Here is a 24514-nt window from a genome sequence, read left to right as displayed (position 1 = left end):
GGGGCATCTCAGCCAGAGAATTCAGTTTGAGATGGACAATTCACTCTGAGTTAGGTCTGTGGTCATTTGTGCATTTACCTCAGCCTCTGCTTTAGGGAATAGCAGTGCTCGAGACAGTCCTGCTGCTCACCCTAAGAGGGCCACCCCAGTCTGTCAGGGACTCCAAAAGGGGAAAAAGTGAGGCCTGGTGTAGCTCCAATTGTCCCCTCTCAATAGAACAGGAGCTGTTACTAGGATCCAGATTTCTGAGCAGATTATGCAGTTAGACCAAGGCAGGCAAACCCAAACTATTAGAGGTCTGATACCAAACTGCAAGGTCCTTTGAGAATGCTGAAATACTAATTAAGGAACTGGGGTAACAGGAGTGGAGAAACAGATCAGAGAGATTGCCAGTCCCAAGACAGGTGTCTGATTTCTGGTTTTTTCTTAAAAAATAATCCCAAAAACTGAATAAGGGATTTCAAAGTTAAAACATAACCAGCAAATCATAGTCCAGTAAATTTTAAGAAAGGACCTTTTAAAAGGACCGTTTAAAGGATTTCTAGAAAAATACACCAGTTTCCCCAATTTTCCTATCTCTTCCCTCCCCCCAACCTTTTTTTTTCTCATGGAAAGGAATTATCAAATAACCATACCACATATAAATCCCAAAAGTGAATCAAAATTCCTACATATAATAGACAAGTACAGTAAGATTCCTAAAAGTCCCTCAAACATACAGCAATGGTTATACAGTTTTTTTTTTTTTATAATTATAACTTTTTATTGACAGAACCCATGCCAAGGTAATTTTTTTTTACAACATTATCCCCTGAACTCACTTCTCTTCCGACTTTTCCCCTCCCTCTCTCTACCCCCTCCCCCAGATGTCAAGCAGTCCTATACATGTTAAATATGTCAAAGTATATCCTAGATACAATATATGTTTGCAGAACCGAACAGTTCTCTTGTTGCACAGGGAGAATTGGATTCAGAGGCTAAAAAATAACCCAGGAAGAAAAACAAAAATGCAAATAGTTTACATTCATTTCCTAGTGTTCTGTCTTTGGGTGTAGCTGCTTCTGTCCATCACTGATCAATTGAAACTGAGCTAGATCTTCTCTTTGTCGAAGAAATCCACTTCCATCAGAATACATCCTCATACAATATTGTTGTTGAAGTATATAATGATCTCCTGGTTCTGCTCATTTCACAGCATCAGTTCATATAAGCCTCTCCAAGCCTCTCTGTATTCATCCTGCTGGCCATTCCTTACAGAACAATAATATTCCATAACATTCATATACCACAATTTACCAAACCATTCTTCAGTTGATGGGCATCCATTCATTTTCCAGTTTCTAGCCACTACAAACAGGGCTGCCACAAACATTTTGGCACATACAGGTCCCTTTCCCTTCTTTAGTATTTCTTTGGGATATAAACCCAGAAGTAACACTGCTGGATCAAAGGGTATGCACATTTTGATAACTTTTTGGGCATAATTTTAGATTGCTCTCCAGAGTGGTTGGATTCGTTCACAACTCCACCAACAATGCATCAGTGTCCTAGTTTTCCCACATCCCCTCCAACATTCATCATTATTTTTTCCTATCATCTTAGCCAATCTGACAGGTGTGTAGTGGTATCTCAGAGTTGTCTTAATTTGCATTTCTCTGATCAATAGTGATTTGGACACTCTTTAATATGAGTGAAAATAGTTTCAATTTCATCATCTGAAATTGTCTGTTCATATCCTTTGACCATTTATCAAATGGAGAATGGCTTGATTTCTTATAAATTGGAGTCAATTCTTTATATATTTTGGAAATGAGGCCTTTATCAGAAACTTTAACTGTGAAAATGTTTTCCCAGTTTGTTGCTTCCCTTCTAATCTTGTTTGCCTTAGTTTTGTTTGTACAAAGGCTTTTTAATTTGATATAATCAAAATTTTCTATTTTGTGATCAACAATGATCTCTAGTTCATCTTTGGTCATAAATTTCTTCTTCCTCCACAAGTCTGAGAAGTAAATTATCCTATGTTCCTCTAATTTATTTATAATCTCGTTCTTTAAGCCTAAATCACAGACCCATTTTGATCTTATCTTGGTATACAGTGTTAAGTGTGGGTCCATGCCTAATTTCTGCCATAGTAATTTCTAATTTTCTCAGCAGTTTTTGTCAAATAATGAATTCTTATCCAAAAGTTAGGATCTTTGGGTTTGTCAAACACTAGATTGCTATAGTTGACTATTTTAGTTACACAGTTTTAACAAATCCATCCCAAATTTTAAACATACAGTAATACCTGACCCAATCAGGGTTCCTAAATTCCCCATATCAGTCTATCAAGGGAAGGGACGAAGCCACATTCAAAACTGCTTCAGGCTTGGCACTGGAAGGAGACTCTCAGTCCATGCAGAGGATACATGTGATATGGCCTAGTGTGCTAACAATCAAAGCTGATCTAAGTCCCAGAAGTCAATACCTGTAATTTGACCAAAATCTAGAACAAAAAAAACCATAAATCTAACAAACAAAGCTTAGAATAGACTGATACAAAATATGAAGAGGCCAGTATGAATTGGCCAGCAGCTTAATAGGTTTCCTTCACAGAACAGGCAAACGGCTGTCAGCTATAGTCCCAATAGATAAAATGGCAGTTAGGTTTTTGTTCTTTCATTAGTTAGCAACCTTAAAAAATTTGAATATCCAGTAACAGATTGATGATCAGACTAAATACTTATTTGCCAAGTATTTAGGATAAATTGATTCTTTCATTAATTAGAAACTTTAAAAAACTTGAATATCTAGACACAATATCCAGTAACAGATAGATGATCAGATTAAATACTTATTTGCCAAGTATTTAGGATATAAAGATTACATATGACCAAGTTGGAAACACAAGGTATGACATATAACCAGATTGGAAATAGCAAGGTATGACATAATTGAATTGCATTAACAATTTCTATTGACCAAATTTCTCTGATCGTAGAAATCAGTCACAGGAGGAAAAAATGCAGGGACACAACCAGAACATAAGCAGGTTCTTAACTTTCAGCAAAACAGGATAAAATAGCTTTTATTTATTTTTACTATAGTTAATTGTCCCACTAATTATCAGAGGATGGAGCTTTAAAACTCCTAAATAGCACTAACTATAAGCCCAAGAAATTTTACTTCCAATAACAAATCCCATTAAACAAAATTTCAGATAAATCCTGAACAGATATTTATCATAACCTTATATTTATAACAGTAAGAATTTCTCAGCAAGTGCACTTCTTTCATAGCTAAGTAGTTTCATAAGTGAACATTATACATACAAATCATTTTGCTTTAAAATACCCGATACATAGCCAATACATAGATAAATATCCCAAATTGCATATTGTCCATAACAGAAACATTTTCAAAAGGACAAAAAAGAAGAAAAAACTTATTATTTTCAGAGGCTCTTTAAATGACCTCAGGCTGACCCAATACAATCAATTAAACTTAGAATATCCTAATACCACATAAAAGAATCCAAGAGATTCTCAAAAATATTAAATTTTTAGAAATACCATAACCTCATATTGATAACAGTAAGAAATTTGTTTCAGTAAGTTCATAAATTATCTTTCATATTTAACAGAAACATTTTTAAAAGGACAAAAAAAAACTATTATTTTCAGAAGCCCTTTAAATAAATGATGGGCATAACCTCAGGATATAATCAATTAAACTTATACAGAATACTCAATTCCACTTAAAAAAATCTGAAAGATTCTTTAAAATATCAATTAAACTTTTAGAAATAGCCCTACTAAATTATAGATCACATTTATGACCATATTCTTCAACCAAGGAAACCATTATGTATCAAAAGAAACAAACATTCAGTCAATTAACTTAAAAAAGGCCTATCTCTTGAAATCATTTGCCAAAGCCAAGCCTCTGCAGAAAGCGGCTGGAACACTGATTGGGGGGAGAAGGAGGAAGGATTCCACATGGCTGCCCTCCCCCCTACTCCACCTCCAAAGAAGCAGTGGAGAGGGAAGGCAAGCCTGTTTCTCCCTATCCTATCCAACTTAAAATTCGTAATACAGTGGATAGCTAAATGATTCCATAAAACCCATATGTCTGGCAGAACTGGATTTAAAGCATAATTTACAATGTTATAATATAGGTAACAAACTCTGAACCAAACTAAATACAGCTTTAAATTCCCAATAATACAAAACTGCTTTTGCTATCATATTTCAAATAATGAATTTCACTAAATAGCCTAGTTTCTTTCTCTCCCTCTGGCCCCGCATGACCATTATTCCCAATGGACTTTTCCTAAGCTCCAACTTTGGTCAGTGTTGGAGCCTTCAGAAAAGTCAGACCCTTTTTGCTACATTCTTTACCTAATTAGAGAGAGGCACATGACTCTTTTTAGGCAAGTTAACAGAAGCTCACTTTAACAAGTTCTTAAGATTTTATACTCAAAAATAACTAAATCTAGCCTACATAGGCATTAGTAAAATTATTTCCCTCAATTTCAAAATCATCCTAATATTTCTAATCAAATGTTTTCCCCTCCCTGAGTTTCAATCAGATAAGGTTTTATTGCCCTTTAGTAGGCTTTGAAAATCTGTTCCAAAGGAGAAAACCATCAGCCAGTTTTAAAAATACTTACAAATTAGTGCAACAAGTTAAAAGTTTAAAATCACAAATAAATATTTATACTAAGTATAGTTGCAACATTGAAATAACCAGTTCCCAAATTTCTTAATCATTGTTCTTAAAACTTTAGCAGAGCTCTTAACCAAGAGAACAGATAAGTCACACAGAACACAGAACATACACAGACTGTGCAGTTACAACATTTAACACATAACCAGAGAGGCAGTTACAGCATTTAACACACATAACCAGAGAGTGCCCAAAAAGGCGCTCAGAATCGGATCAGACCAGATGTGTTTTAGGAGACACAAAACCAGAGGGCATTATCCAGCGTCCTGAATGATAGCCTTCTCAGAATTTAATGCCTGTCAACATTTCATTATTCTGAGAACCCAGATGCTAGCACAGACAGACAGAACAAGTAAACAGATAAGACATCCAGACTTACTCTCCCATGGTTGAAATGAAGGTGTTCACCATCGGGTTTCAGGCATGGTTGTGGCTGAAAACCTCTCTCTTTCAAGGAGATTCTGGGAAAAAATCCAGAGAGCCAGCCTCTCTAGGCCAAGAATTCAGATCTCTAGCCACCCTGAAGCCCAAGGGGAGACCCAAATGGCTCTATTCTCTAATCCTGCTCTCATTTTCTAATATCTCAGTGGGAAGCCTCCAAAGTTTAATGCCTGAGAAATTGAAGCAAGATAGAGATTAAAGAGTATTTAATATTTTATTTGAAAGGGAGAGATTTATTGGGACCAAATGGATCCATAGTTTGGTCCCAGGGCTGACCACAGCATCCAACAAACAATGTGAGTTCTCAATGGGACCAAGGCAGGGGTGGAGTGGGGGACTCTGACAGGGTGGGGGGAAGGCACTGGAGAAGACATAAAAGGGGGAGGCACCCTGGAGATGGGGAGAGGCATCTTGATAAGAAGGTACCTGATATTCTGATAGCTTGGGATGGGGAGAGGAATTCTGATATTCTAAAGTATAAGATCTTTTATTCTTATCATCTATTTATTCTGATGATTAAGAGGGAGGGGTGGTATTGCAGGATTAAGCAGAACAATTATAAACTGAGGCAGAACAATTAGGGAAACTGAGTCAGGATAAAAAAGAGAATTGTGGCACATGTGTTATTCTAATTTTCTAAATGAAACTTCCAAGTTATTTTCATTTAAATGTTCCCCTAATTTACAAAACATAGGGAATTTTTTTAAAACACAGGGGAGGGAGAGAGGAGAATGTAATAGGACTTGTCTAGGATCCTAGTCATTTATAATTGTACTAATGCTCAAGGAGGATTGGCACCTCTGATGTCAGCTCTTATTAGGGCCCTCAACTCTCTTCTGTGATTCCAAGAAATTGTATCATGTTTACTAGCCATACCTGGCAAACTGTCTAGGCAGATGGGCTAAAAATTTGAGAGTGACCCATGGATCTCAAACTGTTGGGCGGTGTTTATCTCAAGCATGGGAAGACAAACTTTCCACTCCCTAATAGGCATATGTCAAGGAAGACAGCTGAATCAGGTGCTGAGGAGAAGCTAGAACTGAGACATCAAACACACCAAGGTCATGCTAAGTTCCACGGCATACTGAGCCAAAGACAGTTGTCTTGATTTTTGTCGGGCCAGATGACTTTTTGTTGACTCTAGAAGAAAGGGTGAGGCTTACAGCTTTGGGACATTTTAACTTACTTAATCCAATTCATGTACAAATCAAGATTTCACCTCAGAATATTGATGTGAAGTGATTTGGGGATTCCCTGACCTTAGGGCTTTTGTTCTAATGGGTCAATGGTCCTAGGTCTACTACCTTTGGAATCTGCCTCAGGAAATTGAGCACACCCAATCTGTCTGATTCTGACCACTCCTCAGTCTGATAGCTTCTGGCCTTAGGAAACTTCCACAGATCAAACTTCTGAGACAATAGTGAATAAGACAACTCCTCAATACATTGCTGATGGGTAATCTTGTCAGTAATAATCTGTTCAGTGGAGAATCATTCCTTCTGGAGACTACTCCTTCCTACTTTTTGCCATAGAATTAGCATATCTATGGTAGAAGCTGGATAAAACAACCCTCCTTAGTTCTGTTTCTTTATTGGATTCTCTTAGAATTCAGTCTGCTCAGTAATGGCATCACATTGCTTTTAATACTTTTAATACTTTTAATACTTTAATCCATTTACTAAGAGATGGGTTCAAGCCTGCAAATCCCAGACATCGGTCTGGGACTTTTGGGGTCCCCCCTTCTCAATCTCAATGATGTTAGTGGTTCTTTTCAAATAACAGCTATTTTGAGCAGGTGCAGAGTGCCCATGATACAATTCCCTACAGAGAAGAGGCTTGGAAGTCTACTTTTGAGAGAAGATATGTAATAAAAATGTCTTGGATAGATTTGGAAAAGACTGGAGGAATACACATAGAGTTGGAGAGATCAGTAGTTGATTCTTGTTTGGCCACCACATGGTGAAGATTAGCCTCTTTGTAGTGGTAGAACTAAAACTAGAATTTGAACTGGGGAAAGGCATGGCTTCATCCTTTCCTTTCCCTTTAATTTTACTAAAAGTCGTCTGGCTTCTTCCTGATAGATGACCACTAAGAGACATAAAGGTATAAAAAGATTTTTGCTTTTCCTGCCACCTAAAACTGGAATGTGGTCCCATTAACTGGTATCCTTTGACAGGAGCTCTTCTGAGCTCTTTTGAGAACCTTAATTGAAGAGTCAACCATTTCTTCATTTACCATTGGGTTTCACTCTTCCAGACGATAACTTTTCTCCTTCCCACTTTCTGGCTTTTTTTTTTTTTTTTGGTCTTCTCTCATGGACGCATCTTCCATGAATGCAGGAAGATTGAGGGCTTGTTTTTTTACTTTCTTTGTATCTCTATCCCCAGTTTAGTATAGTGCCTGGCACATAGTAGATGCTTAATTAATGTTCATTTTGACTGAATAGATTTTATAAAATACAATTTTATAAAACAAAATTTCAATTCACATGACTGAATGAACATGGACTTTTGTTTTTTGCCTATCTTTTCATTTCTTTAAGTAAACTAATTTGGAGATTAGAAATTTGTGAATTTAAAAAGGTCAGGAGAACAAGCCATCTGGGAATAAGGGAGTTTGGGAATGGAATATTTGAAAAGCTTTAGCAGCTAGCCTAGCATTAAGACCTTGACATAATAGCTGAGATGAAGACTCATACCATAGCCAAGTTTGGAATTGGTGGGACCAATGTTATATAGAAATTGTGCTATGCCCAGAGTGGTGTAAGTAACACAGAATAATTAAAAAGTATGAACCTTTGTGTTGGGGACATGGCTGCATTTATGTTTTTGGTGTGTCTTTAAAATAAATAGTCCTTTGTAAAAGCTTTAAAAAATGCATTTTTCTTAATGATGGAAGTTTTTCATGGCTGATAATTTTTAAATTTCATCTTATTTTACTTTTATCATTTGAAGCTTTTCATGAACAACATTTTCTTTCTCCTGCTTCAGGACCATCTGTTAAACTGCCACCCCAATTTCTATTAATATTTTAGTTTCATCTAAAAGTATAAACCTTTAATTGGGTGTATTAATCAACCTAGGTTTTACCAGTTGTTTCTAGAGTTTGTTTGGATCATTGCCATGGATCTTTCTGCTTCTTCCTGTTCAAAATGCAACTGTTCCATGTTTTGTAGGGTCTATGTATCTTTTATCTCTCTCCAGGAAGTCTAAAAAACAACGAGATATCTTACTCCATGTAGCTTTTCCTTTAGTTTTATTTAACACATTTCAAGTAGTCTTACTTTTATTTCTCTGATAATTGCCTGATATTATATGATATATGGAACTCTTTCAAATATATAAGACTGAAAACTATTCATTCCTCAATGGATTAATGAACAAATGATATGTACAGGCAGTTTTCAAGGAAAGAAATTTAAGTAACGCATGGAAAAAATTGACTCAAAACATCAATAATTAGATAAATGAAAATTAAAAGCACTGTAAGGTTTCACTTTAAAACTCATCAGATTCTATTCTCCAATTGATAAATGGTCAAATGGATGGACAATTTTCAGATGAGGAAATTGAAATCATTTCTAATCATATGAAAAGTTGCTCAAAATCACTCTTGATCAGAGAACTGCAAATTAAGACAATTCTGGGATATCACTACAAACTTCTCAGGTTGGCTAAAGTGACAGGAAAAAATAATGATAAACTATGGAGGGGCCACGGGAAAACTAGGACACTAATATATAGTTGGTGTTGTGAATGGTTCCAACCATTCTACAGAGCAATGTGGAACGTGCCCAAAGGGGTATCAAACTATACATAACTTTTGATCTAGCAGTTACTACTAGACTTATATCCCAAAGAGATCAGAAAAGAGGGAAAAGGACCCACATGTGCAACAATGTTTGTGGCTGTCCTTTTTGTAGTGGCAAGGAACTGGAAATTGAGTGGATGCCCATCAGTTGGGGAGTGGCTGAATAAGTTATGGTATATGAATGTTATGGAATATTATTCTTCTATAAGAAACGATCAGCAGGATGATTTCAGAGAGGCCTAGAAAACACTTACATGAACTGAAGCCAAGTAAAAGTGAGCAGAACCAATAGAACACTGTGTATAGTAACAAAATTATATGATGATTGACTGTGATAGACTTGGCTCTTTTCAACAATGAGATGATTCAGGCCAGTTCCAATGATCTTGTGATGAAGAGAGCCATCTACATCCAGAGAGAGGACTGTGGGAACTGAGCATGGATCACATCATAGCATTCTCACTCTTTTTTGTTGATGGTTATTTGCATTGGTTTTTTTTTTTTTTTTTCATTTTTTCCTTTTTGATTTTTCTTATGCAACATGATAACTATAAGTATAGAAGAATTGCACATGTTTAACATATATTGGATTACTTGCCATCTAGGAGACAGGGTAGGGGAAAGAAGAGAAAAAAAAATTGGAACACAATGTTTTGCAAGGGTTAATGTTGAAAATTATGCATGTTTTGAAAATAAAAAGCTTTAATAAAAAAAAAAACCTCATCAGATTGGCAAAGATGACAAAAAAAGAAATATTAATTGTTGAAGTGGCTCCAGAAAGACAGCCACAATTATACATTTTAATTGGAGTTGTGAATAGGTTAAGGCCCAGTGGTCCTCAAAGTGTAGTCCAAAGAATTGTTGGGGTCTCTGAAACCCTTTCAGAGGGTCTACAAATTCAAAATTATTTTTTATTTCTAATATAATAAATAGTTATAAATATAACCCATGTGAACAAAAACTCTTTGAACAGATCCTTGATAGTTTTTTAACAACATGAAGATACTGAGAACAAGGTTTGAGAACCACTGGGGTAAGCCATTCTGGAAAGCAATTTGGAATTATGCCCCAGTAGATACTAAACTGTATATATCCTTTAACCCAGTAATATCAATACCAACCTTATAGCAAGAGATTGAAGAAAGAGAAGGAACCATTTGTGCAAAAAACAATTATAGGCATCTCTTTTTGTCTTAACAAAGAACTGGGGACAACAGAGGATATCTGTTAATTTGTGGATGACTGAATAAATTGTCATATGTTGTTGTTCAGTCATTTTTTGTTTTAGTTGTGTTGATGCTTGTTATCCCACTTGGAATTTTCTTGGCAGAGATAGTGGAATGGTTTACTATTAACTTCTCCAAGTTATTTTACAGATGAGGAAATTGAGGCAAATAGGATTAAGTGACTTGCTCAGGGTTTCACAGATATAAGAGTCTGAAGTTGGAGTTGAGCTCAGAACTTTCTGACTCTAGACCTGCCATATATCCATGGTGCCACTTAGTTGCCAATTAAATATGAACTTAATGGAATATTATTGCAGTATAAGAAATACAAAAGAATTAGTTTCAGAGAAATTGTTGGGGTTCAAAGGAGATCACAAAAAGCTTGGAATTTCATGCCAGTATCTCATGGTTTCTCAAAAGAATTTTCAGGTTTAGACCCTCTTCCAAGTCAAGGGGCAAAGTTTATTATAATTGTATCACTAATTAAAACAGTCTAAGTTCCAAAAGAAATCAGCAAAGAACCAGGAGCCAGAAGATAAATTTATAGGAAAAAGAAAGATCAGGCACTTCAAGTTACTCACATGCTTATTTTATGACTTAGGGGTAGAATTGAGGAATGGTTTTAAAGGTGGAATTGAGGAGTACTGAATTCTATGGCTTAGATGCCTCACAAACTTTATTACTGACCAATAGATTGTTATCTTACAGCAGCATTGTTTGTGGATCTATAGCATTCCCAAGACCAGGTAGTCATAGGGTGAAGGGCAGGTAGCCTTAGAGTTAAGGGCAAGTAGCCTTAGAATTAAGCCTATGTAGCCTTAGGATCAAGACCAGATAACCTTGAGGTTATTGCTACATCCTCCCTAGAAGCTACACTACATCAAAACCGTGGAGATACTAGGAACTGTTATACAGTGAACTGAGCAGAACTAGAATAATATTTGATATAGTAACACCATTGTAAAGAAAAAAAAAGGAAACATTTTAAAACTCTGATCATTACAATGACCAATCACAATTCCAAAGGCCTGATGAGAAAGCATAATATTTTACCTCCTACAGATGAATTAAAGGACAGAATTAGACATATATTTGTGAACATGACAATTACAGAGTTATTTTTCCTGAATACGTTCACTTGTACAAAGATTGTAATTTAATTTTAATTTAAACTTTTTTTTTTGGCAATGGGAACCCTAGTTTCAGGTTGCCAATAAAATGAAGAAAAGAAAGAAGGATCACTAACTTAGAAACACAAACTCTCTTGATTTTATTGCTTTCCCTCTTTAAGTATTTATTTATCCTATATATAGCTTGTTTACTTATACATATTTGTTTACTTATTGCCTCATCCTTCTGATTCTTAATTATTAAGAACAGGAATTGCCATCTGCCTCCTTTTGTATACAGCAGCAGTTAGATGAGTGTTTGGCACACTGTAGGTACTTAATCAGTGTTTGTCAAACCAGTAAACTTTAAAAGAAACAAATTGAATTTACTTTATGAGTTTTTAAAAAAGCCACCTGTACCATCCCTATTATTAGGGATGTGCGTTTTCATACAATTCTTTTTCTGTTTCACTTTGTATATAGAAATGTTCTCTTTTGGTGGTTATTAAATTCAAAATAAAAAGTTGTATTTTTTTTTTTTTTCTGAGGCAATTGGGGTTAACTTGCCTAGGGTCACACACAGCTAGGAAGTAGTAAGTGTGTCTGAGACCAAATTTGAACTCAGGTGCTCCTGACTCCAGGGTTGGTATTCTATCCACTGTACCACCTAACTGTCCCTAAAAAGTCTTAAAAATTATCAGTGGGATCTAAACCAGAAGGGAAAGTTAACTGGGGAGTAAATCCTTCAGTTGTTTCCCAGATTATATTTTAAAGGGATACTTGGAGCTTTTCTTGATTCCTCCCTCCCCAATCCCCACAGCTTCTTTAAGTAATAGTCATCACTTATTTTTACTTAAAAAGTAGAAAGCCAGTTCTTTGTCCAGGAGCGTGATAGGAAGTTTACCAAAGTTTATCATACAACAGTATGATAAAGGTTATTGCTTAGGCAGTTCTAAACTCTAACGTCCCTTTCAATTCTAATATTCTAAGATTCTAAGGACGACTAGAAGAGGCCATAAGAGAGGGCTTTTTGAAATCCGTGGACCAGGGTTCCTATTACTGAGACAAAAACTTTATATGATCTGCGGCAAATCATGTAATCTGAGACTTAATTTTTTTTCCTGTAAAACAAAATGGCTGAGTTCTAGTACTCTTAATCTACTTTCCTTCTTATGTTACTTCAGGGAAGATTTTTTTTTTTTTTGTCATTTGGTTAACCTTTTGTGCCCTCCTTCCCAGTATCGATGAAGAAATATTAGGGATCTGCACGAATCCGACTAGCTCACCAGCTTTTCAAGGTAACCGTTTCCCTTCTTATCTAATCCACTTTGTGATTTAAAAACCATGTTCAGCATCACCAGCAACTATAACTTCTCTGTCTGTAGTCAATAAACTCCACTGGTTTCCTATTGGCTTCAGGATTAAATACAGAATTCTATTTGGCATAATTTCTTTTCTTACTTTCTCAACATAAACTCTTCGTTCCAGTCACATTGGCCTCCTTGGCTGTTTCATGAACAAGACACTCCATCTCTCCGTTTCTGGAATTTTCTTTGCTGTCTCCCCATAACTGGAATGTCTCCCTCCTTCACTCTGACTGCTGATCTCTGACTTCAAGTCCTAACTAAAATCCCAACTTTTATTGGAAAGCTTTCTTCCCCAACCTCTCTAAATTTCAGTGCCTCCCCTCTCTGATTACATCTTTTTAATCCTGGTTTGATTTGTTTGCATTTTGTCCACCCTCATTAGATTGCATGCTTCTCGAGGGGTTGTGGCTGTCTTTTGCCATTTTTTGGATTTCCAGATCTTGGCATGCTGCCAAACATGCAGGAGTTGCTTAAGAAATGTTTGACCATTTAAGCCAAACACGTCGAAACTGACAGGGGTTCTGACGGTATCGAGTAGGGCGTCAGGGAGTGCCCATAATTACACAATTAACATTTTTTTAGAGTGCTTTTAAGTATTTTGCAAAACGCTTTACACAGATGGCCCTAATTGAGTATAAACAGGAATCTTGGCATTTCAAATCACAGACCCTTCAATGATATAAAGGATTGATATCTCAGGGCAAGATGTTTCCCACCTGGGCAAAGGCCGGTTTACGGAAGAACTCAGAGGGAGGTTAGGGCTATGCCTCAGTCTCCACTAGGAAGGACGGGGGAACTTATTAAGAGCGACCCAAAAACTAACTCACACTCCAGCGACCCCCGGCGACTGAGAGGAGGTAGAGCGCCCTCGAGTTTAAGGGGCAGGACACACGCGTGTCCTCGCGACTGAGGAAGGAAGTCTCGCGAGATCCTTAGTAGCCAATCAGAAGCTCAGGAGCGGAAGGCGGGGCCGGACGAGGTGAGGGGGGTCCCGGAGCTCAGAGCAGAAGGAAGAAACTCGTTCGTGTTCTTCTGTCTCCACTCACCTCCACTTCGGATTGTGTTCTCCTAGCTCCGTTCGCCATGGCCTATCCGGGATATGGAGGTGGGGTAAGTAGCCAGGGGCGTCGCCCCGCCGTCCTGGACCTCCGCCCCCCTCGGGGTGTGGCTGTCCCCAGCGGGCGGTGCCAGCGCGACTAGGCCCCGCCTCCTGCACCTGCCGGCTGCGGGGCTCCCTGTGGGCGGGGCTGCCGAGGAGCCGGAGCTGAACGCGTGCCTTCTCACCTGGCTCCGGGTGCGGAGACGGTACCTCCCCTCCCCCTCCTCCTTATCCTAGCCTCGTTCCCCATGATCCCCTTTTTCCTCCCACCCCGTGATCGGGGAGGAGGGGGCGACGCTGGGGAAAAGGGGAATTGTGTGTACTTTGCCACTTGGTGCACTCTCCGGGGCAGAAAAAGTGAGACAATAAATGTGTCGTTTTCTGCTTCACCTAAAGTGGAGATTTGTGAAATTCAGTTTCCTAAGATGGAGACTTCCTCAGTCAGTACAAAGGCACAGGAAGAAGAAAACACTGCCCAGGTTCCTGTAAATCTTTCACAAGTCCGCCTAATTTTTTTTTAAGACCTCCCCCGCTCCCCTTTTCGCAAACTACTTCCTCTTCTGACTTTCCAGTATTTATCTCCAGATGTGATACAAATGGGACGCTGTGAATAATTAGTTGCCTACACACACACACACACACACACACGTAAACATGAATATTACCATTACTTAAGGGAAGATTGTCTCCCTAATAACATTTTCTGGCAAAGTAATTTGTTCTATGCTTGCCACATAGCAATTTTGAATTTATTGTCGTGGTAACTGTGTCCTGATAGGCTGTTTTTTGTTTGTTTGTTTTATTATATTTTTAATAGAAAAGTCATTTGAGGAAGCTTCAGTACTTACCTGTTGCTTCCTAAAAACTGATTATTCAGCACATTCTTAGGTCATTTCCAGCAACTAGAATCCCAAGAAAAAAGGGAAGGCAGTATCACCACTTTGTTGCTGGAATAAAATATTTATTTTAAATATTATCAGGCACTATTGTCTCTGAATTGTGGGGAAAAGATTTCCATTTAAAATTTTTTCTCTCTAAATTATTACCACTGTGTAAGGTAGTAACTTCCCTAAATGATTTGTGCATCCTCATCGTCTTGTTCAAAAGCCCTCATATAACTGTCTAGAATACTTTGCTTTTAAAGCAAATCACACTTCTTTTAAACTAGTTTTTCTTGGACTTCTAATGTACTTTTCTCTACTTTTTCATCTCCTCCCAAAGTTAAATTCCGAAGTTGGTCACTATTCCAGGGAACGCTGTTCTGGATGATTCTCAAGTTTAGCTTACTTGATGAATTAAAATTCTAGAAATTTCTTTTTATAAGGCATGATGAAAGAGAATTTCCCCACCATTTGGTCTGTCATAGCTATGTCTGAAGCTTCACTCACCATTTCACTAAATGATCTCATACACAAAAGCACTACTGTATTTTTAATTGCTTCTGTCTCATATATATTTTTTAATATTCCTAAAATGTATTTGAATTATTTTCTCTTTTGACTGTTTCTGAGGAAACGGTACTAAATTTTTTGTACTATTGAACATAGACCTTATGCCTATCCTTGCTTAATATATATTTTTTGAAAGTAATATGCTACGAGGTTGTGCACTGTTTGGATATTTTAATCTAATATTAGGATTAAATTAAGTCATTAGTGAAAGTATTATAGCCTTGGCACAGCTTAATGATTATTGTTTAAAAGAATATTTCAGAGTAGAAGTGATTTATCAGTAGATATAAATATTTTTAATTTCATGAAATGAAATATTTAAGGAGAAGGGGCAAGCATATTTTGTCTTAATTTTTAAAAAAAGATACATCTGTTCAAAAAGTCATAGAAATATTCTAAAGTGATCATAACCTATCATAGGCATGTTAAGCCTTTTAACATACTAACTCTTAAAAAAAACCTTCAAATAAACAGGAAATTCTTGTAGTTAGGGATTAAACCTACAATTGCTCTTCAGTTATGGAAAGTAATGTGTGTGTGTTTGTGTGTGTATGTCTAATCATTTATTTTTAATATTTTATTTTTTCTTCAATGATATGTAAATGCAATTTTTAGCATTCATATTTAGAAGATTTTTAAATTCCACATTTTTCACCTTCCTTCCCCTATTCCCTTGGCCTCCTCCTAAAATAGTAAACAATTTGATATAGGTTACATATGTGCAATTATGTAAAACACATTTCTATATTAGTTGCAATTGTGAAAGAAGAAATAGATGAAAAGGGGGAAAAAAAAACCCAAAAAAGTGAAAAAAGTATGCTTCAATTTGCTTTCAGATTCCATGGAGTTCTTCATCTGGATGTGGATAGCAATTTTTTTTTTTTTTTTGAGTGTCTATCATTGTATTTTTGAGAAGAGTTAAGTCATTTCTAGTTCATCATCAGTATTGCTGATACTGTGTACAATGTTTTCCTGTTCTGCTCATTTCACTGTGCATCAGTTTATACATCTTTACAGATTATTCTGAAATCTGCCTACTTAAAAATTTTTATTGCACTATAGTATTCTATTACATTCATATACCTCAACCAGTCCAGCATTCCCTAATTGATGGACATCCCCTTAATTTTCAATATTTTGCTGTCCCTAAAAGGGCTGCTAGAAATATTTTTGCACACGTTCCTTTTCCCTTTTTATGTGATCTCTTTGAGATATAGACCTAGTAGTAGAATTGCTAGAACAAAGAATATGCACATTTTGGTTTTTTGGGCATAGTTCTGACTTGTTTTCTCAAATGGTTTGATCAGTTTACAACTCCACCAATAGTGCATTAGTGTCCCAATTTAGAACTGTCATTTTAAAAAGTGTTTAACCATTTGGTTAAGTAACCAAACAATTTAGTTAAGTAAACCAAACATTGCTAGATGCTTCACAAAACTTACTGGATCTATTAGAATTTGGTCTCCTGTCTTCTTCCTGCCACAAAACAAAACCACATAGGTTTTTGTTTGTTAAATGATCACCAGTTAGCTGCATATACCTAAATACAAAATTATTTGCTTTATGTTTGTAAATACTAGCACTTATATGATTTGTGTAACAAAAAATTAACATCTAAGCAAGTATATTTTGAAATAGTTTACGAAGTAATACTCATTTAATAGGTTTGTAGAGGATCATTCAACTTAGATTAAATAATTATTATTTTTCTCTTAAGTGATTTTAAATATCAGTATAAGTTAAAAAATATATATCACATGGGAATTTTAAAACATAAACCCAGATAAAGTAGAGGATAATAATATATAGGACTGGCCTCAGGAAGACTTAAGGTTCATGCCCCAATTTTGATGTTAGATGTGTATAATTTTGGTCAAGACATCAGCTCTTATTTGCCTCAGGCAGTTCTCTAAGACTTGAAGTCTGCAACATCTTTCACATTAGTTGTCTTTATTTTTCCCATAGCTACCATCTTATTTCAGACCTTCACCATTTCTCACCCAAACCATTGCATTAGCTTCCTAATTTGTTATCCTGACTCAAGTACCTTTCCCCTTCACTTCCACACAGCTGTCAAAGCGACTTTCCTTAAGTATAGATCTGAAATCACTTCTGTTTTTAGCCTCAGTGGCTTCCTAATTCCTATATGCAAACTCTTCTCTTTGATTTTTAAAGTTGTTAATACCTGGCCCCAACTTGCTTTCCAGTCCCTTATATTACTCCTCTTATTGCACTCTATAGTTTAGATAAACTGGTCTTTTTACTGATCCTCACACATGAAATTCCATCATTAATCTCTGTGGTTTTGCCTTCACTATCCCCTTGTCTGGAATGCATTACCTCTTCACCTTTGCCTCATAGAATGTTATTTGCTTCAAGGTTCAGTTCAGGCCCTCCTTTTATTAATTTATTGAGCAAACATTGAATTCAAGTCATTCATTGTCTTAGGTGCTGGGAGACAGATATAAAGAAAGAAACAATTGCTCTTCTTATGGAGTTTATATTCTAACAGAAGAGTTGGAAAATACATACATACATACATACATATATATATATATTTCTATACAGAATAAATGTCAAGAGAATGAGTATAAGGCAATTTAAGACAAAGTAGGGAGGAAAGATATTAGTAGTGCAGGGATCAGGAAGGGTTTCATGTAGTTGTGGTGCTTGAATTGCACTTTGAAGGATAGGTATTTTGTGACAACAATTGAAGGAGGAGGCCCATTCCAGGTATAGAAATGACCAGTGCAAAAGTAGAAGATGTAACAAGTGAGTGACCATTTGGATAAGGGAGAGTGAGAAGTTGAGCATAACACTGAAATTATGAATTGAGAAGACAAGAGAAGTGATGGTGTATTCTGAAACAGAAATTGTGATGTTTGGAAGGTGGTGGAGTTTGGAGAGAAAAATAAGATCTGTGTTTGTAATAGTTGGTAAACGTGACTGATATTTACTTGAGGACTGGGACTGAATCTGTAGATTTGAATCATCTGCATAAAGCATAATCTCTGGAGAGATGGTATTGAAATTTGTAGGGATTGATATTGTTACCAAGAAATCAGAAATAAAAATGAAGGGAGCATAGAATAGAAATTTGTGGAAAGTCCATAGTTGGGGAGGGGATATGTTGTTCCTGATAGACTAGAAAATAAGGAGAGGTCTAATGGGTAGGAGAACCATGGAAGAGTCACAAACCTAAGCCAGTAGAGTGTATTCCACAAGGAGGTAATGTTTAATAGTAATATTTTAGTTAGTTAATTATAGTTAATAATAGTATTAAATATTTGTTTAATTTAATGTAATTTTAATAATTTAATAATGTTATATTTATAATATATAATATAACAAATTTAATTTATTAAACATAATTTAATAACTACATCTATATATTAATGTATATTTAATAAACACATTTAAATATATTACAAATATATTTTAATAAATATATAATACATATTAATATTAAATATTTAATAGTATTAAATGCAACAGATAGAAACATGAGATTGAGAATGAGAAAAAGCTATTAGATCTTATAATTAAGAGATTTTTGTTAACTTTTCAGTTCAATAATGAGCAGATTCAGAGGAGTAGAAGAATGAGTAAGAAATGGAAACAGTGATATAGATAGCTTTTTCTTGAACTTTGAAAGAGAAGAAATATAGTCTTGTAATTTGAGGGATTGGTAGTATGTAGTGGAGGGTGTTGAATGGGAGAGACTAGGCCATGCTTGAAGGCAGTAAGAAGAGGTGGTGGAGGATAGAGAAAGGTAAAATGATTGAAAAGAATCTTGAAGGTTGGGATCAAGGACACAGAAGATTAGGCCTCTAATTAGGCAAGAAAAAGGGATTTATCAGAGACTTAGGGAAAAGAGGAGAAAGCATATGTGTATAGGTGTGGTGTTATGTCAAAGAATTTTGAAATGAAGAGAAGAGTGAGCTGACGAATGACTTAAATGTTCTTGGGAAAGTTAGAAGTTAGGTCCTCCTCTGAGAGAGTCTAGGAATGGTGATGGAAAGTTTCAGAAAAGGAAAGTTCTTTAGAATCCTTTTACCATATTCAGTTTATGATGCAGTTTTGGCAAATGTTGTTTATTCAGTTAAAAAGCAGTAGGATATTTTAATGCCTTAAAGAAAGTGATGAATAAATCTGATAGGAAAGTATCCACTGCAAGGTATGGGTGATTTGAATATTTATTCAAAAGATTTTGCATCTAGTGTTTTGTTTTGTTTTGAATGAAATGGTGATTTCATTGCTTTATGAAGGTTTTTTAAAGAAATTTTCCCTACTAATTCAAATAACCGGCTTGAGGAGTAAGGAATAAAGGGATTGTTTTGCTTCAGTGAGTACCCAGCTGGAGTTGGACAACATGAATTTATAGTGTCCAATGGTATCAATTGTGACTTCTCTAGTAGAAGAAATAGCAGAGGTGGTGGATGTTGAGAGAATAATTCAGGACAAAAATTAGGCAAAGGATGAGCAGTGATGGGTAACAAAGTGAGGACAAGAAAGATTTGAAAGTTAACTGTGTGAAAGTGATTTGGGGCAAATTTAGAATTAAAATTGCAAAAGAAGGAAAGTAAAGTCGTAACAGGTGATGACCTGAGAAAATTACTGACAGGTAGAGTGATTGGAGGTCCTGATTTGGGTGAAATAGATTTAGGAGGGGAGGAGAGGAAAAGGAAGAGATGGAATTAATATTTCTATTAATTGGTCAAGTAAACAAGCGCTTATCTTAATAAATATCTTGGTAAGATTTACCTCTATCATATATTTAGAATTGTATTAGATGCTGTGAATAAAATCTCTAGTCTCCAGGAGTTTACATTTGGGTAGGGATGGCAGATGTAGATAGGTTTATGTACATACAAAAAGAAAAACAAAATGGTATGTGTATATATGTGCATCCTGTCTTTTATACCTTGTAGGTGCCTTAATAAATGCTTTTTTACAATAAAATAAATGGTTGAGAAGCTAGAGATTTGGATTAGTAGAGAAAGTCCTTAGAAAGACCTTCACATGGCAATCAAGTCACTATTTCATTCAAAACAAAACAAAAAACTAGATGCAACAACTATGCCTTGGTGAGAATTCTTACACATAAAACTTAAACCTTTAAAAAACCTTTAAATATATAAATATAAGATTATTTAATACTAATAATGGAAATACAAAGGAAAACATCTATAAGTCTTTTGTGATAGAATCATCAATGTAAGATGCAAGTAGTATGTTAGTTAAATTGTTGGATAAAGCACTATTAAGTTATCTATTCAATAAATATCAAGTGTATACTTGTCTAGCACACTCTGCTATGACTAAAAAAAGATATAAAAGATATAATTGTTAAGGAACTTTTTATAGTCAGGTCTTGTCCAGTTTTAAAGTAATAGTTAAGGCAATTGATTGGAGTGCTCAAAAATAAGGCAATTGATTGGAGTGCTCAAAAATTATTTAAATATAACTGAGACTAGTTTAATTTATGGAGGAAAAAAGAGAACTAGATTTTAAAATATTACTTCCAAAATGATTAAACATAAGTTGTTAGTATTTTGGAAGATGACTAAGAAAGCTTTGGGTAACTGAATGTTTCTCAGGAATGATTTGTTGGATATTTTTGACCGACATTGACTAAATATTACTCTGACAATAGTCTCACTAACAGTCTTGCTAGTTTTTGACAATGCCTCTGGGCATCCTAAAGATCTAGAAGCCCTGAGGTTAGTGGAAGTTCTGTTTTTGTCTTCCAAATACATCATCATTATTGCAGTCTGCAAGTCAAGGTGCTATTACTATCTTAAAGTATTAGTGTCATAAGGATGCTTTTTGCCAAACTAGTTGAGCTGAAAGAGTTGATGATAGAGACATCAAACAACTTTGGAAAGATTTTAACATTCTAAAGACAGACAGCATCAATATAGAACCTAGAAGGAAGTTTCTTAAAATTGCAGGAATAGTATCAAGTTGACCAGATTGTATTCAGGATTTCAGAGGTTTTTAATAATCTAAAATTACCATCCAAATAGAAGTTATATCCATAGAGCTTTATGAATTAGAGAACAGTGATTTTAAGGTCATAATTAAAGCTCCCAATTAGGAACAATTGGGAATTAAGACCTAATTAAATTGAATAATCAAAATCATGAAGAAGATAAAACAGATATTGGTTTTAATTATTAACTTTATTATAGCAGGTATTGGTTCTGATTATTAACTTGAAAGAATTGAGACACTAACCTGTCTTGAGAATACTAATAAAAAGTTTGAGAAGTGATTCATTGCTAATGAATCGAAATGCTATGGAATTTATACAGGAAGGGAAGGTGATGCTTGGAGTATTATTGCATCACTATTTTGGCCTTAAAAAGTTAGTTGCTGAGGAGAAGTAATATAAGAATAGTAGGACTGCTTGAGGATTACATTAAAAAGAGATTCTTGACACAGTATTACAAGAAATTATGAAGAATTTCCCTGAAGTTTTAGAATATGAGGCAAAAAAAAAAAATCCATTGGTTATCACTTCAAAGAAATTCTAGGAGGAAAACTTAGAGGAATATCAATCACAACCAAATTTCTTTTTTTCTTTTTTCTTTTTTTTCTTTTATTATTATTATTATTTTTATTTTATAATAACTTTTTATTGACAGAACCCATGCCAGGATAATTTTTTACAAGGTTATTCCTTGCACTCACTTCTGTTCCGATTTTTCCCCTCCTTTCCTCCACCCCCTCCCCTAGATCGCAAGCAGTCCTATATATCACAACCAAGTTTCAAAGCTCGCAAGTTTTTTTTTTTAATTTAATTTAATTCAATAATAACTTTATATTGACAGAATCCATGCCAGGGTAATTTTTTTTACAACATTATCCCTTGCACTCGTTTCTGTTCCGATTTTTCCCCTCCCTCTCTCCACCCCCTCCCTTAGATGGCAAGCAGTCCTATATATGTTAGATATGTTGCAGCATATCCTAGATACAATATATGTTTGCAGAACTGAACAGTTCTCTTGTTGCATAGGGAGAATTGGATTCAGAAGGTAAAAATAACCTGGGGAGAAAAATAAAAAGGCAGATAGTTCACATTCGTTTCCCAGTGTTCTTTCTTTGGGTGTAGCTGCTTCTGTCCGTCATTTATCAACTGAAACTCAGTTAGGTCTCTTTGTCAAAGAAATCCACTTCCATCAGAATACATCCTCATACAATATCGTTGTTGATGTGTATACTGATCTTCTGGTTCTGCTCATTTCACTTAGCATCAGTTCATGTAAGTCTCGCCAAGCCTCTCTGTATTCATCCTGCTGGTCATTTCTTACAGAACAATAATATTCCATAACATTCATATACCACAATTTACTCAGCCATTCTCCAATTGATGGGCATCCATTCAATTACCAGTTTCTAGCCACTACAAACAGGGCTGCCACAAACATTTTGGCACATACAGGTTCCTTTCCCTTCTTTAGTATTTCTTTGGGATATAAGCCCAATAGAAACACTGCTGGATCAAAGGGTATGCACAATTTGATAACTTTTGGGGCATAATTCCAGATTGCTCTCCAGAATGGTTGGATTCATTCACAACTCCACCAACAATGCATCAGTGTCCCAGTTTTCCCGCATCCCCTCCAACATTCATCATTATTTTTTCCTGTCATCTTAGCCAATCTGACAGGTGTGTAGTGGTATCTCAGAGTTGTCTTAATTTGCATTTCTCTGATCAATAATGATTTGGAACACTCTTTCATATGAGTGATAATAGTTTCAATTTCATATTGTTCTGTTCATATCCTTTGACCATTTATCAATTGGAGAATGGCTTGATTTCTTATAAATTTGAGTCAGTTCTCTATATATTTTGGAAATGAGGCCTTTATCAGAACCTTTTTAACTGTGAAGATGTTTTCCCAGTTTGTTGCTTCCCTTCTAATCTTGTTTGCATTAGTTTTGTTTGTACAAAGGCTTTTTAATTTGATATAATCAAAATTTTCTATTTTGTGATCAGTAATAGTCTCTAGTTCATCTTTGGTCACAAATTTCTTTCTCCTCCACAAGTCTGAGAGATAAACTATCCTATGTCCTCTAATTTATTTATAATCTCGTTCTTTATGCCTAGGTCATGGACCTATTTTGATCTTATCTTGGTATATGGTGTTAAGTGTGGGTCCATGCCTAATTTCTGCCATACTAATTTCCAGTTATCCCAGCAGTTTTTATCAAATAATGAATTCTTATCCCAGAAGTTAGGGTCTTTGGGTTTGTCAAACATTAGATTGCTATAGTTGACTATTCTGTCTTGTGAACTTAACCTTTTCCACTGATCAACTAACCTATTTCTTAGCCAATACCAAATGGTTTTGGTGACTGCTGCTTTATAATATAATTTTAGATCAGGTACAGCTAGGCCACCTTCATTTGATTTTTTTTTTTTTTTCATTAATTCCCTTGAGATTCTCGACTTTTTATTGTTCCATATGAATTTTGTTGTTATTTTTTCTAGATCATTAAAATATTTTCTTGGAAGTCTGATTGGTATAGCACTAAATAAATAGATTAGTTTTAGGGAGTATTGTCATCTTTATTATATTCGCTCGGCCTATCCAAGAGCACTTAATATTTTTCTAATTATTTAAGTCTGACTTTATTTGTGTGGAGACTTTTTTGTAATTTTGCTCATATAATTCCTGACTTTCCTTTGGTAGATAGATTCCCAAATATTTTATGCTATCAACAGTTATTCTGAATGGAATTTCTCTTTGTATCTCTTGCTGTTGGGTTTTGTTGGTGATGTATAAAAATGCTGAGGATTTATGGGGATTTATTTTGTATCCAGCTACTTTGCTAAAATTATGAACTTTTTCTAATAAATTTTTAGTAGAATATCTGGGGTTCTCTAGGTGTACCATCATATCATCTGCAAAGAGTGATAGTTTAGTTTCCTCATTGCCTACTCTAATTCCTTTAATATCTTTCTCTACTCTTATTGCCGAGGCTAGTGTTTCTAATACGATATTAAATAATAATGGTGATAGTGGGCAACCTTGTCAAAGCTCTCAAGTTAAGGAGAAAATATTGGAAGCAACAAGAAAGACACTAATTATACAATACCTTCAGGGAGGTACAATAAAGATTATACTAGATCCAACAGCTATTACATTGTGAACTCCAGTGTGTGAGCCAATGTGTAAACTCTCTTAAATGTGTGAACGCTAAAGTGTGACCTCTAATGTGTGAATTTTCCCAAAGGTATGAACTCCAAAGGTATAAACCCAAGCACATAAGCACTGTTTCTATCAATTCCATC

At 35.4% G+C, this 24514-nt stretch overlaps 1 protein-coding gene and 1 pseudogene across 1 annotated transcript in view; one reads left to right on the top strand and one right to left on the bottom strand.

Moving 5' to 3' along the window:
• LOC127557302 (protein mago nashi homolog) overlaps positions 1-13745 on the bottom strand; it is a 64134-nt pseudogene extending 50389 nt beyond the window's left edge.
• Positions 12162-24514, top strand: part of GCA (grancalcin) — a 43019-nt gene continuing 30666 nt past the window's right edge. Inside the window, exon 1 of the mRNA XM_051986257.1 lies at positions 12162-13770. Within this exon, the coding sequence (XP_051842217.1) occupies positions 13744-13770 (27 nt within the window). The 5' untranslated portion in view covers positions 12162-13743. The remainder of the gene's footprint in view (positions 13771-24514) is intronic.

The sequence above is a fragment of the Antechinus flavipes genome, chromosome 3 (genome assembly GCF_016432865.1).
Source record: "Antechinus flavipes isolate AdamAnt ecotype Samford, QLD, Australia chromosome 3, AdamAnt_v2, whole genome shotgun sequence".
In the NCBI taxonomy this organism is placed as follows: domain Eukaryota; kingdom Metazoa; phylum Chordata; class Mammalia; order Dasyuromorphia; family Dasyuridae; genus Antechinus; species Antechinus flavipes.
Note: the sequence above shows the minus strand (reverse complement) of the source record. Positions and strands in the feature narration are given on the sequence as shown.